We start from the raw sequence: 15,915 nt of genomic DNA on the forward strand, positions 1-15,915 counted from the left end.
TTAACCTTTCCCTTGTACTGGGCATAGCTATTGATTATATACAATTACAACTCAATGTGAAGTACCTTTTTAAAGACAATAAAATTCAACTTCCTACACCCACCTTTGTATGTTTCCTAATACTTTTACTAGCACAGCTATTAATTTTTAAAACACATTTCTCCAGGTAAACTGTTGACAACCAATCAGCTACTGCATTTTCAACTTAGAATATTTTCACCAAAATCACTATACAATAGTTGTTACCTTTATGTAATGCAACAGCAGCTCTTCCTTTTCTAAGTTGTGCTTGGCTATATAAGGCTGTATAACCATTTCAAGGGTTGATGGAATAAGCTCTGGAGCCAGGACCCTATCCAACATGCGAAATACAATTGTCGCTGTAGTTTCCTAATAAGCAAATCAAGTTATTAGTTTTTGGTAACCTGCATAACATATGTGGTACAAGTATAAGTCCTCCAGTTACACCATCATGCTTTATACTGATTACACAGTCTGAAATCTAATACTGTAATTTCAAAAGAGTATGATTAAAATTATTTACAGTTTTGTTCACAAGAGTAGGCATCAACTCATTGGATAATTAATTTGCATCTAATATTTAACAGAATTGTGAACGAGATCATTTTGTTCCAAATTTAGTGTCAGATGATTGAACCAGTGCTCAACAACAAATTTAACACCTAAACATTCATTGACTAAGGCTTATGTGTAACAAGTAAGTATTGTACCATAATAAGCCCTATGTTAAAAGTCTTAGCAAATATTCTACGTAAAGAAAAATAACAAGTCAGAACAATGCTGAACTTTCAACTTGCAACATTGTTTGAATGTGCCAATTCTGGATGTACAAAATTAATATTCCATTTTCCTGGTCTATTTTTCATGTAAAGAACCACCTACTTTTTCAAATTCTGAGAGCGCCAATCTGCAGTTGTACTTTCTGTGGAGATCAACAAGCTCCTGCAGATTATTAACCAATGTCTTTAACTGGTACACTTCTTCGCAATCCATGTCTTTTTTCTAAACCCAAGACAAATGAAACATAAAAGCTGAATCAAATTAACCATTCCAAAAATCAAAAACTGTTTTTTTTTTAAAGTTTACTCTCCCAATCCTCCCCACATACTTTCCCTTTTTCATAAAGGCACAACACATTAGAATGCAAATCCACAAGTGTTTTACAGCTTTGGGCTAGTTGTTTATAACTGGCAAAGACCAATAATAACAGCCATACTGCTGCCTAGCAAAATCAGCTGACTCTGCACAAAACTCAAAGGTTGAAACGGAGACTTGCTAATCTGTACAGCTGCACAAGACAGTGCAAGTTCCAAAAAACAAAATTGGGTGATAAGCCGCTCAGGGCTTCTTGAATTCAAATTATGGAAGCAGTGAAAAGCACCTTTACACTCTTGCTGCATTGCACACTTTGAACGACCAAGGCACCATGGTGCAGAAGGCCATTCAAAAGGGGGGAGCTAATAGACAAGTAGTGGTTATAGGGGATTCTATAATTAGGGGGACAGATAGTATCCTTTGCAAGCCGGATCGGGAGTCTCGCATGGTGTGTTGCCTGCCCGGTGCCAGGGTGCGAGACATCTCTGACCGGCTTGAAAGGATATTGGAGCGGGAGGGGGAGGATCCAGTTGTTGTGGTCCACGTTGGTACCAACAACATTGGCAAGACTAGGGTGGAGGACCTGTTTGGGCATTACGAAGCACTAGGCAGGAAATTGAAGCACAGGTCCTCAAGGGTCATAATCTCCGGATTACTGCCCGAGCCACGTGCCAATTGGCATAGGGACAAGAAAATTAGGCAAGTAAACACGTGGCTATGGGATTGGTGTGGGAAAGAGGGATTCCACTTCATGGGGCATTGGCATCAGTTTTGGAACAGGGGGGATCTGTACCGTTGGGACGGTCTCCACCTGAACCGATCAGGTACCAATGTTCTAGCGAAGAGGATAAATAGGGTGGTCAGTAGGACTTTAAACTTCTGAGTTGGGGGGGGAAGGGAAAGTGAAAGCGACAGGGAGTATGGAGGTAAATGGAAAGATAAGCAGCAGGATAGCATGTTTCCAGGCGGATTTAAAATTGAGGCAGACTGAGAATGCAGAAAAAAGCAAGGATAACTTAGGACATATGACTTCCAACATCTCTAATGATAAGGAAGTTAGCATTAAGGCACTTTACCTGAATGCTCGTAGCATTCATAACAAAGCCGATGAACTAATGGCACAGATAATAGTGAATGATTATGATGTAGTAGGCATCACAGAGACTTGGTTACAGGGGGGTCAGGACTGGCAGTTAAACCTCCATGGTTTTTCAACTTATCGAAAAGACAGAGAGGTGGGCAGAGGGGGTGGGGTTGCCTTGTTAGTTAAGAACAAAATTAAATCTATGGTATTGAATGACATAGCGTCGGATGATGTGGAGTCTGTGTGGGTGGAATTGAGGAACCACAAAAAAACCATAATTGGAGTTGTGTACAGACCTCCTAACAGTGGTCAGGACCAGGGACGCAACATGTACCGGGAAATAGAGAAGGCATGTCAGAAAGGCAAGGTTACATTAATCATGGGAGACTTCAATATGCAGGTGGACTGGGTAAATAATGATGCTAGTGGATCTAAAGAAAGGGAATTCATGGAATGCTTACAGGATGGCTTTTTGGAACAGCTTATCATGGAGCCCACAAGAGAACAGGCTATTCTGGACCTAGTGCTTTGCAATGAACCAGACTCTATAAAAGATCTTAAAGTAAGGGAACCCTTAGGAAGTAGCGACCATAATATGGTAGAGTTCAGTCTGGAGTTTGAAAGGGAGAAGGCAAAATCGGATGTAATGGTGTTACAGTTGAATAAAGGTAATTATGAGGGCATGAGAGAGGAACTGACTAAAATAGACTGTAAGCAGAGGCTAACCGGGAAGACAGTAGATCAAAAATGGCAGGAGTTTGTAGGTATAATGGAGGACACTGTACAGAGGTTCATTCCCAAGAAAAGAAAGATTAACCGGGGAGGGATTAGACAACCTTGGCTGACAAAGGAAGTCAGGAAATCTATTAAAGAAAAAGAGAGATCCTATAAAGTGGCTAAGAACAGTGGGAAATCAGAAGATTGGGAAGGATACAAAAGCAAACAGAGGATAACAAAGAGTGTAATAAGAAATGAGAGGATCAAATATGAAGGTAGGCTAGCCAGTAATATTAGAAATAATAGTAAAAGTTTCTTTCAGTACATAAGAAACAAACGACAGGCAAAAGTAGACATTGGGCCACTTCAAACTGATGCAGGAAGCCTAGTGATGGGAGATAAGGAAATAGCAGGAGAACTTAACAAGTACTTTGCGTCAGTTTTCACAGTGGAAGACATGAGTAATATCCCAAAAATTAAAGGGTGTCACGGGGCTGAGTTGAGTATGGTTGCCATTACGAAAGAGATAGTGCTAGAAAAGTTAAAAAGTCTTAAAATTGATAAATCTCCTGGCCCCGATGGGATACACCCTAGAGTTCTGAGAGAGGTGGCTGAGGAAATAGCAGAGGCATTGGTTGAGATCTTTCAAGAGTCACTGGAGTCAGGAAAGGTCCCGGATGATTGGAAGATGGCTGTAGTAACCCCCTTGTTCAAGAAAGGATCAAGGCAAAAGATGGAAAATTATAGGCCAATCAGCTTAACCTCGGTTGTTGGTAAAATTCTAGAATCCATCATTAAGGATGAGGTTTCTAAATTCTTGGAAGAGCAGAGTCTGATTAGAACAAGTCAACATGGATTTAGTAAAGGGAGGTCATGCCTGACAAACCTGTTGGAATTTTTTGAAGAGGTAACAAGTAGGTTAGACCAGGGAAACCCAGTGGATGTGGTCTATCTAGACTTTCAAAAGGCCTTTGATAAGGTGCCACACGGGAGGCTGCTGAGCAAGGTGAGGGCCCATGGTGTTCGAGGTGAGCTGCTGGGATGGATTGAGGATTGGCTGTCTAACAGAAGGCAGAGAGTTGGGATAAAAGGTTCTTTTTCAGAATGGCAGCCGGTGACGAGCGGTGTCCCGCAGGGTTCGGTGCTGGGGCCACAGCTGTTCGCATTATATATTAATGATTTGGATGAGGGAACCGGGGGCATTCTAGCGAAGTTTGCCGACGATACGAAGTTAGGTGGACAGGCAGGTAGTACTGAGGAAGTGGGGAAGCTACAGAAGGATCTAGACAGGTTGGGAGAGTGGTCCAGGAAATGGCTGATGGAATTTAACGTGAGCAAGTGCGAGGTCTTGCACTTTGGCAAAAAGAATAAAAGCATGGACTACTTTCTAAATGGTGAGAAAATTAATAAAGCCAAAGCACAAAGGGATCTGGGAGTGCTAGTCGAGGATTCTCTAAAGGTAAACATGCAGGTTGAGTCCGTGATTAAGAAAGCAAATGCAATGTTGTCTCTTATCTCAAGAGGGTTGGAATATAAAAGCAGAGATGTACTACTAAGACTTTATAAAGCTCTGGTTAGGCCCCATTTGGAGTACTGTGTCCAGTTTTGGTCCCCACACCTCAGGAAGGACATACTGGCACTGGAACGTGTCCAGCGGAGATTCACACGGATGATCCCTGGAATGACAGGTCTAGCATATGAGGAACGGCTGAGGATACTGGGATTGTATTCGTTGGAGTTTAGAAGATTAAGGGGAGACTTAATAGAGACGTACAAAATAATACATGGCTTGGAAAAGGTGGATGCTAGGAAATTGTTTCTGTTAGGCGAGGAGACTAGGACCCGTGGACACAGCCTTAGAATTAGAGGGGGTCATTTCAGAACAGAAATGCGGAGACATTTCTTCAGCCAGAGAGTGGTGGGCCTGTGGAATTCATTGCCACGGAGTGCAGTGGAAGCCAGGACGCTAAATGTCTTCAAGGCCGAGATTGATAGGTTCTTGTTGTCTAGAGGAATTAAGGGCTACGGGGAGAACGCTGGTAAGTGGAGCTGAAATGCGCATCAGCCATGATTGAATGGCGGAGTGGACTCGATGGGCCGAATGGCCTTACTTCCACTCCTATGTCTTATGGTCTTATGGACCATAGAAACAGTTTTTCACTTTAAACTGGAAGATGTTTGTAACCATTTCATGGTCTCCATTTTTAATTCCAAATTCCATGCATTGATTCAAAATTTCCAGTTTTATTTTATAGGACAGACGTTTCCAATTGAAATGAAGAAAATGGTGTGCATTCCCCTTCCCCAAAAGAGTTGATCAAAATCAGTTCAGATGTTTTTGACAAGTGTCAGGTAACAAATAGCATAGCTCATTCAGAACAATGATCCAATAAAAACATTCCATCCATTCGGAATAGTTCACAAAGTGATGTTATAAACATAACTAAAATTTCGGGGGCATTTTCTTTTTAACACTGGTATGCAAATTGTTTTCCATTAGTAAAGCCTGCAAAAATTCTATGTTCAAAACAAGCATGTCCTCGGCACTGAATTACATTAACTGATTATTTCCCAATGCAGGATTTCACCTGACAAGATGTACTAATGCACTTGATACATTAGAAAAAGGTCATTCAACATCATCATCTTTGTAAGTAACACTGCTGAGAATCTATGTTGGGACCAACAGCTGCTTGGGAGTGAATTCGCATTTATTATACAGTGTAGAAAAAGCCCAACAAGTATGCACTGATGCTCCAAAGAGAATTCTACCCAGACTCACACCATCCCTGTAACTCTCTTTCAATCCTTGAAATATAACATTTTGTCAAAGAGACATTCACTCAAAGCTTTAAAAATTGAACTAATATTCAATCCAGAACTTCAACCCAATTTTAACACTAAGATATACAAGCTAAAATAAAGCTAAGCTTTATCCTAACATACAGATATGTCTAAAGCTATTTCAGAAACTCTCTGATGCCATTTTACTTTGTTGCAGAATGGGGTACAAAGGTCAAATAAGATGACACCATGCAGAGTCAGAAGCACTCTGAACCAGGAAAGATATTTAGTTCCTTTTTTACATTAGTTTTATACTTTTTAAACTGCATGTTGGAAATAGACTACTGACAAGAGTTGTCAGAATTTTAGTGCACCACTGGGCTCTCTCATTAGAGACAGGTGACTAGTGGTGGTTTATTCTGAGGGTCACCAGGCCACATGCAATGCTGAGTAGAAGAAACTTTCATGGTGATCTAATCTACACTGTTGGAATTACCCACCATTGCAAACCAGCTGTCCAGCCAACGGAGCTAATCAAACCCCACTTTTTGGTATGCAGTTATTTGAATATGAACGTGAATAGTAAAGATCTTACTCATTCATAGAGTCATAGAGATGTACAGCATGGAAACAGACCCTTCGGTCTGACCCGTCCATGCCAATCAGTATCCCAACCCAATCTAGTCCCTCCTGCCAGCACTCGGCCCATATCCCTCCAAACCCTTCCTATTCATATACCCATCAGGTGCCTTTTAAATGTTGCAATTGTACCAGCCTCCACCAGTTCCTCTGGCAGCTCATTCCATACACGTACCACCCTCTGCGTGAAAAAGTTGCCCCTTAGGTCTCTTTTATATCTTTCCCCTCTCACCCTAAACCTATGCCCTCTCGTTCTGGACTCCCCCACCCCAGGGAAAACACTTTGCCTATTTACCTTATATGTGCCCCTCATAATTTTGTAAACCTCTATAAGGTCACCCCTCAGCCTCCGACGCTCCAGGGAAAACAGCCCCAGCCTGTTCAGCCTCTCCCTATAGCTCAAATTGCAAATCTTTTCTGAACCCTTTCAAGTTTCACAACATCTTTCCAATAGGAAGGAGATCAGAATTGCACGCAATATACCAACAGTAGCCTAATCAATGTGCTGTACAGCCGCAACATGACCTCCCAACTCCTGTACTCAATACTCTGACCAATAAAGGAAAGCACACCAAACGCCTTCTTCACTATCCTATCTACCTGTGACTCCACTTTCAAGGAGCTATGAACCTGCACTCCAAGGTCTCTTTGTTCAACAACACTCCCTAGGACCTTACCATTAACTGTACAAGTGCGGTGATGAGAGATAAATAGCGGGGTGAGGTGGGGGGGAGGGAAAAGAAGGTTATATGTGGATGCACGTGGGGATAATTGTGATAGGTCAGTGGGGAGTGGATAGTTGGGAAGGAAGATGGACAGGTAGGACAGGTGAAGTGGGCATTGCCAAGTTGGAAGGTTGGCTCAGGGATGAGGTGGGGTGGGGGTGGGGGGTAGATTTGGAAACTACTGAAGTCAGTATTGATGCTGTGTCGGTTGAAGGGTCACAAGGCAGAAGATGAGCGTTCTTTCTCCAGTTGGCAGGGAGCTTAGACTTGGTGGTGACAGTAGCCCAGGATTTACATGTCCTTAGGAGAGGGGGAGGGGGAGTTAAAGTGGTCGGGCACAGGGGTGTTGGGGTTGTTTGGTGCATGTGTCCCAGAGAGGTTCCCTGATACGTTCCCAATTTTCAAGTTCACTGACAGTGTTTTCATTCATTCCCACCTGCACAACATTGCATCCTTGCTTCAATACATACAAAGTGACCGCTTTCCATCTGTAGATTCAAATTTAAACTCCACTTTCCAAACCTCCAGCTCATCTGAAATGTAATTGCTGGCACCCTATCTTGCTGTAGGACCTGTGCATCAGATCACTCCAGCTCACTACAGCAAATTCCTATTCCCGGAAAATTTCCATTACATTCCCATCTAAAAATTTCTATGTAGTCTTACCCAATCCTAATCTAAAAAACATAAACTCTTTCTCCAATTCTGACATCAATTGTGAATTTTAGGATTGCCAGATTTCAATTAAGACATTGCTTCTGTTTGGAATTCTTTGCCTCCTTTCTCCATGCTTTCAAATGCCTTTTCAAAATATATATTCAATTATATTGAAGAAAACAATTCAAAACTTAGTTAATCATACTAATGGAATCCAAAGTCCAGCTGTAAGAAGTTCAAATTCATTCGGTTTTTTCGCTACAAAGTACAGTTCTGCCATCCGCAATCCATTTTCTGGCCAGTTTGCCTGGAAATGTATGTAAAAACAACAATAATGATAATTTCAATGTCTGCAACAGCTGTCAATTTTGCATGAAAATGAAAAACAATGTTTAGTCAAGACATAAGGGCTCATAACATCAAAATTTAAAAATCAATGTAGATTTTGTACAGCCCAGCAGAATATGGATTTAAATGGAAAAATACTCCCCCCAGAACACTGGGCAACACGGTGGCTCAGTGGTTAGCACTGCCTCCTCACAGCACCAGGGTCCCAGGTTTGACTGTCTGTGTGGAGTTTGCACACTCTCCCTGTGTCTGCGTGGGTTTCCTCCAGGTACTCTGATTTCCTCCCACAGTCCAAAGAGGTGCAGGCCAGGTGAATTGGCCATGCTAAATTGCCCATAGTGTTAGGCGCATTAGTCGGAAAGAAATGGGTCTGGGTGGGTTACTCTTCGGAGGGTCTGTGTGGACTGGTTGGGCCAAAGGGCCTGTTTCCACACTGTAGGGAATCTAAAAAACAAATTGCATTTATGGACTGCCTTTAACATAATTGTGACCCCTACTGTGCTTCACAAGAGTGATTATGACACAATAATTTAGACCACGAAGATATTAAAAAGCAAAGGTAGATTTTATGGAGCCTCTTTGAAGGAGGAAAGTGGGGGAGAGAGCTGGGAGAGTTATGGAGATATTCCAAAGATGAACACACTGATGCCAGTGGCAGAGCAAAGTAAACCGATGATGAGGAAGACTGTAATGGTCTCGCAGACCCCTCAGCCGAGAGAAGGTTACAGAGATAAAAGAAGTGAGGTTTTAAAAATGAGAACTTTAAAACCGAGGCATTGCCAAATAATAAGTCAATGTTGATCAGCAAACACAAAGGTAATGGGCAAGTGAAACTTAGTTAGAGTTAGGATAGAGATAACAGAATTACAGATTAGCTCAAGTCAAGCAAGATGGTAATTAGGATGCTGGCCAAAAGAGAATAATCTAAATGAAAGGTAGTACAGGCATGGAGGAGAGTTTCAGCAGCAAGTAGGTGTTCCTAGCAACAGAGGATATAAAGTAATTCAGCCCAGAGTCATAGCACACAAAGATTGCGTCTAGCTCAGCCTCGAAAAGTGGGATGGGACAGAAATTATTGAAAGACTTCAATAGCATGGCTCCAGGCTTCCCAATATTTAATTTCAGAAAATTCCAATGCTGGACATTGGATAAGCAACATATCAAATCTGAGGGAAGTTAGTTGAAGATTGTAGTGTTGAGATAAAGCTGGGTATTATGAGAATATATATGGAATCTTATGCTCCACATTTAGACGAAATATGGAAGTTATTTTTCATAACTTTTTGTTTCAGTTAATAAAGCGCCCGATCTTTGCTTCAGTAATAGTAAGTGCCAATTTGAAAAAATATTTTGCAACTTTTACATTTGAGATTTAAGGATGTAATTGAAATGATTTTTTAAAATTCTTAATGAAAAAAATGACAAACTTGTTTCATCTTCAGGGTATGTAAGTGAATCCATCCAAACTGCTACACAAATTACCTTCTCTGTTAGTTCAAGACTCCGGGCTCTGTGTTCCAACCATTTTGCCAGAATTTTCTGTCGAAGTTGAAGAAAACAAAAATATTTCACTTGGTGCAAAGCGAAAAGAAACATTATTTCTTTATCCCAACTACCTACTACACATCATTACCTTTCCCTCAGGAACAATCTTCAAGACAAAGGGAATTATCACATTTCTGAACCAGAGACTCAGTTCTTGTGAAGGGAGACTTGCAGGGAGAGAATCTAAGAAATTCTGGAGTCTTTTCAAATCAAATTTGTTTTCAAACTCCACCTGAAATTGAAAAATGGTCTTAAGAGAAAAACTCTTACAGTTCAAACGATAAAATTAAACAACACAGAAGACATGTTTAGCCTGACTTATAACTAACGAGTGTTTAAACTCCTGATTGCTGTATGTATTATACTTCCTTTTTTCTCTTAGTATTCACATTTTAAAAAATATGGGCAACACATGTAGAATTGTTGTTCCACCTAGAAATGTCACCAATGTTGCCTTGAGCAAGAAGTAATGTAGTTAATTCAACCAAATCGCCAATCCAGGTCAGGAGAAGAAAGCAAAAGACTAAGGAATAGCTCCAAAAAAATCACATTACAGTAAAGAGCAAGCAGCTCCCTTATGTATGCTAGATGGACATAAGTGGCTAATTTGAATATCTTGCCCAAGTCAGGATTCTGCATTCTAAGCAATCAATCAGTTTGATGAAGTTAAGGTACCACTCAACTGATGGACAAAAACCAAGTGGTTGCAGTATGAAATGCAGAGTCTGACAGATTCATGCCAAAATTAAAACTTTGTTCAAAGAGAAACAGGATTAAGTTTTGTATTGAATGATAGCAAATAATCAGTTATTTTCTACTAAAATTAGTGCAGAGACATAAAATCTTTCATTGGAGCCATCTCAGTGATTAGCAAGATTTCTACTTGACAAACTGCTCTTAAACAATCCAAAAGCTTTGTAGTTACTTGTATGGTACTAGCATTTTTAATTCCAGACTAAAAAAAAACTAAACTGAATTCAATTGATCGGACTGAAATTTGAACTCATTACTGGAATTAAAAGTCATTTAAGATTATCATTTTGTTACCACATTGCAGTCGGTAGGTGAGATACATAATTCATGCCATCCAGCTGTCTAGATCCTTGGGAAGTGCAGATAATGCTACTGAACAATTGAAAGGCTTCCAACTAGAAGGAGAGAGGTCAAGGCATCTGTGGTTGCATTTCAGATTTAAATGTCATAAGACACATCAACCTACAGGTCACAAATTTACTAAGTAGGATCTGAACATAAATCATCATGTACTACACTGCAACGGAAAGCACTTCTCAACATGCAAGACCAACACAACATTTAGCCAATATCACCTGGTGCCTTAACCAAATATACTCTGCACATTTCAGATTTCCCTCCTGGAGCTGCAACAGAACATCATTAAAAAGGTCTTCATTGTTTACGAACTTGATCCAAGCAACACCACTGTGAAAGAAAAACAAATCAAGCATTAGTCACATTGCAGGCATCAAGAAACTTTGAATTACATCTAATCCAAGACTTCACCATTTCAAAACATTCAAAAGTTGAATCATAACAACTTTTGCTACATCCTGTTATTTTGCCTCTTCTCTCTTCTAACACAAATCTATCAAAAAAAACAAAAACAAACTGCAGATAATAGAAAGTTCAAATAAGAACAAAAATGTTTGAGCAATTCATCTGAACTGTCTGATAAAACATCGTTGGTTGAAACGTGAACTGTTTTCTCCACAGACGTAACCTGATTTTATTCCAATATTCTTCTAATGTCCTGGGTGAACCAACTGATTGCCTTCGAAACTCAAATGGGCAATTAGGGATGGGCAGTAAATACCTCCCTTGTACTCCCATGAACAAATTAATATATAATATTTATATACATAGAAGGCAAACACCAAAACAGTTCTAATGGGTTGATTGGTCAATTTCTGATTTGTAACTCACACATAATTCAACCATCACAGCCTCTCCACTTGAACTCACTCGTCTTCTTTCTGTATTTCTTTAAAACATTTAAATTTCATTTCTTCAATTCAAATTTCTGTTATTTTTTTCCAAATTCTCCCACTGTGATATTCTCTGTTCTATTATCACTAAACTAACTTGAACTGTCTTTCCACTAAAAGGTAAGATATAACGTCAAGTTTTTTTTATTGAGAGAAGAACTAAAACAACAAAATGACTAACCTGAACTTTCCAGGCCCATATGCTTCATGAAAAGTAGTAAGCCGTGCTTCCGCTCTCAATACCTAATTCAATAAATAAAATAATTTCAAAGTGATCTGTAATATGTTCCTAAATCAATATGAAGGAATCAGTAGAATTGTCTTATTACAAATACCTCGACCAGCCACAAAGCTTGCTTCTCAGACAAACCAAGAAACTTCTTATCTTCTTTCTTTAGAACCTACAAAAATATTCTCAGTTAAACAATAATGTGTCTCTTGGAAGGACAATAAAACCAAGAGCCATGAAATAGAACTCACCCGCTTTTTGGCATAATTTAACATTTCCAAAGTTATTTCAAAAGTTGGCCAAGGAACATCCAGACAATATTTCACTACAAACTCATCATCCTTTGGTGGGAAAAGAAATAAATTTAAGACAGTCAGTCAGAAGACACATAAAATATAAGCTAACTTCACTCAGCATCTTTTAAACTAATACCTGTACTTTATGCAAATCTGCTTTTGCCTCATCAACAGTGTTCTGCCATGTTGATAGATTCGGAGCTTCCAAGGAACTTGAGGCTAGGTTCTCCAAAGCTATGTTGAGCCTGACTTTGTACACAAGCTGAAAGAAGTTTCAACATTTATTGACAAAAGTTTAATTCAGTGTAAGTGTATCACTTTCTAGACTAGAATTCAACACTTTGAAGCAGGATTGATTTGTTAAAATTATTAGCAATTACTCGAATATATACCAATGTTCAAAAGTCATACATTTGGGCAACTGTATTTTTCTCACACACAATGCAAAACTGAAAGCATATGACTGGTAGGAATGGAAAGACGACAGCTGCACAAATGTATGATATCTTGGCTACTTCAACATTTCAAGTAATAAGATTACACATTATTCCATTTTATTTTTTTCTCAACAGAGTCATATTGCCATATGTTTTGTCTTGAACTCATCAGGACAGCTACAAGAATGGTTTGAAAATGCCATCGGAACAATATATAAGACAGGAGGAAAGGGTACTGCTTGGTTGGCAAATCAACTCTGGTTATCAAGGAATTGCCATGAAGAATGCAAAAAAGGAACTATAAGCTCTTGTCCCTTGTGTAAGTCTAAAAAACCATTAGACTCTGTCAAATTCCTTTGGTTTACAAAGAAGTAGTCTCTGTATATGAATATCTATCACACCAGCAAACATAAATGAGCCATGCTATAAGGGTCACTGGTTATTTCAAATTGGTTGTTCACATCGTTGTTAACACATTCAGGAGTTATGATTTGGAGATGACAATGTTGGACTGGGGTGTACAAAGTTAAAAACCACCTGAGGAAGGAGCAGCGCTCTGAAAGCTAATGTGCTTCCAATTAAACCTGTTGGCCTATAACCTGGTGTTATGTGATTTTTAACATTACAGAGTGTTCAACAATTGTTGCCCAATCACAGAATGAAGATATTTTATTTTGGGTTTTGCAAGCACAGGCTGAAACCAGTTTGTAATCTGCCTATTACTAACAGCTGGAGGAATGTGTTATATAATTCCATCAGCCAATGATTACATTATCTCATAACTAGCATTACACTGATAGAGAAATAGCTGCACAACAACATTGCTCAATTGTACGGTAGACCTTTGGACTGATGGTAACAACCTGTTAGTGAAAAATAGCTCTTGGTGATTCAAGAATATAGTAAGAATATGAAAATGGTTGCTTGATATACTGTTCAAATGTTAAGATATTTTACCTTTTCAGAGTAATTTGACATGGACTGAGCACGTTTCAGGTTGAAAAAGCCTTTAGCGAGCTTGCACAATGAACAATGATCTGATCATTGTCATCCTGGATATCTTTCATGCACTCCATTATGCAGTGAGCTTGTAAAGTTAGCACATGGCCAGGGCCTGATTTTTAAAAATGCTGACATGTCTTAGACTGCATGAAGCTACAAGAATCTGAATGTGTATACTAACTGGTAAAGGAGGCTTGCTGCAGACAGTAATGGAGAAAACATTGACAGACTCTCAACAAGCTTACTTACAAACATGTCACTGAATGAAGCGATTAATATTTGGCTGTGTCACTGCACCATAGAGAACTTAAAGGTTAGCAACTTGCAAGTGAAGTTCAATTTTAATGACATCATGTAAACCCAAAAAACTGGTGTAGCTATGTAAGGACTAGCACTCATGAAGTACTTCCTTGAATTTTCACGAGTAACAGGTACCTTACTTCCTGTCCCATGTATAGTTCTAACTTACAGATTACACTTTCAGCATCTTTCTTTAAGTAACTGCAAGGATTCTTACAGCATCTGTAAGAACCACCTTAAACATATTAATGTACACTGTCATTCTCAAACTCACTTGAGATCAAGCAGTGACTTTTTCCTCAAGATATGCATTGAAAAATCTATTAATGGTTTCTCTGTTCCTGTCTGTACATGCCATTTTCACTAGTCAATATTCATAATGGGTTTTATGGAGTTCAGTGCACCACAAGATCGACTCAGTTATACTTCCATAATGCTTTCTCCATGAGAACCTCTCTATCAATCAATCAATCAGAGTTGACTTCCCAGCAACAAGTATCAATTTTTCCGGTAGTTTAAATTGTCGTAATCGTTCAAAGTTTGGTATTCTTGCACTTGTTCTGAGGAGTGTAAGATGAAAAGCTTCAGCAGTGTGCTTTTCTTGACAGCAACATTCAAGTTCTGTCCTACCAAGCAACTACTTATATTTTTTCTGGCTGTATTTAGAGAGAGAGAAACAGTGTTCATGTTCCATGTCCAATGTGACTCTTCTTCAGAAATTCAGTTATGTTTCTCTCCGCACAGACCAATTTCCCAGGCATTTTGTTTTTATTTCTGTTCTCCAGAATCTGCAGTGTTTTGCTTTTACTTAATTATTTCCAGTTCTATTTCTCAAGTAGGGATATGGCCCATAGGCAATTACTTGCTTGATCCAAATGTCCATTATTTGGGTTTGACCTCAGTTAGTGGGCAGGATATCATATGCAGAAATTCAGCTGAGCTTATATTATACTTGGTATCCATATTGGCAGAAACCTACCTCAACATCCAATGCAAATTGAATAGCAAATCTCTCCGCTTCCTCAAATTTGTGTTTATAAAGCAGGCGACTTAGTCTAGAAGCAGATTGCAAAATGTAAAACACAACAGCCAATCACAATTTAATTAACAAAAAGGAAAAAAAACAAGTAAAAGACTTAAGGACGGATCAGATCAATCAAGGTTTGGGGCAAAAACAGAGAGTTCAACATTTCAAGCATGAACCACAGACCTAAAAAGGCAGCAGTTGTAGAACCACGGCAAATAAAAACAAAATGTGGAATTTAGTGCAACATTTGCTAGACTACGTGATAGAATTTCTGATAAGTGATTGAAAATGTCTAAGAATTCAAAGGAAATGGCTGTGCTATTAGTAAAGTAAATGGAAGGACTAAGAAAGAATAACATTGGATAATGAAAAAAAATGTGAAAAAATTGGGTTTTAAATATAAACTAACATGAGACCATCAGCTCTAAAAAGCAGTGAAACAGGGTTGGTATATAAGCACAAGCTTCCAAATGATTCAAATCCAAAATGCCAACACCTCCTCAGAAAATGGGGAACATAAGCAGACAAGAACTGTATCTCATTTGCTTGCATGGAGAAGGACCCAGGTGAGAGAGTTGAAATTGTTGGAATATAGACCAGGAATCCACAAACAGCAGAGGGGAGTGTAGAAGAGGAGCTGTTAAATGCTGAAGCTGGTGCATAATTAAGTGTGTTAGGGTTGAAGTTTTATTTTATTCACATGTACGATGTGGGTGCCGCTGGTTGGCCAGCATTTATTGCCTGTCTCCATGCAAAAGTGATGGTGAATTGCTATCTTGAATTGCCTCAATTTATGTGCTCTAGGGGCGCAGTTCCAGGGTTTTGAGCCAGCTACACTGAAGGAATGGCGATAAATTTCCATCAGGATGGAGAGTGACTTGGAGGGGAACTTGCCAGTGATAGTATTTACATGTATCTGTTGATCGATCTTCCAGACAGAAGTGGCCATGGACTTGGAAGGCGCTGTCTAAGAATCTTTGGTGAACTTCTGCAGTGCATCTTGAAG

General features: G+C 39.4%; 1 protein-coding gene across 1 annotated transcript in view; it reads right to left on the reverse strand.

Moving 5' to 3' along the window:
• kntc1 (kinetochore associated 1) overlaps window positions 1-15,915 on the reverse strand; it is a 154,309-nt gene that overhangs the window by 97,936 nt on the left and 40,458 nt on the right. Inside the window, exons 16-26 of the mRNA XM_072587416.1 lie at window positions 14,862-14,937; window positions 12,280-12,405; window positions 12,099-12,188; window positions 11,954-12,019; window positions 11,800-11,861; window positions 10,944-11,055; window positions 9,704-9,847; window positions 9,553-9,609; window positions 7,928-8,029; window positions 904-1,023; window positions 247-390 (exon numbers count right to left, since the gene is read on the reverse strand). Of these exons, the coding sequence (XP_072443517.1) occupies window positions 247-390; window positions 904-1,023; window positions 7,928-8,029; window positions 9,553-9,609; window positions 9,704-9,847; window positions 10,944-11,055; window positions 11,800-11,861; window positions 11,954-12,019; window positions 12,099-12,188; window positions 12,280-12,405; window positions 14,862-14,937 (1,099 nt within the window). The remainder of the gene's footprint in view (window positions 1-246; window positions 391-903; window positions 1,024-7,927; window positions 8,030-9,552; window positions 9,610-9,703; window positions 9,848-10,943; window positions 11,056-11,799; window positions 11,862-11,953; window positions 12,020-12,098; window positions 12,189-12,279; window positions 12,406-14,861; window positions 14,938-15,915) is intronic.

This window comes from Chiloscyllium punctatum, chromosome 17 (genome assembly GCF_047496795.1).
Source record: "Chiloscyllium punctatum isolate Juve2018m chromosome 17, sChiPun1.3, whole genome shotgun sequence".
Classification (NCBI taxonomy): domain Eukaryota; kingdom Metazoa; phylum Chordata; class Chondrichthyes; order Orectolobiformes; family Hemiscylliidae; genus Chiloscyllium; species Chiloscyllium punctatum.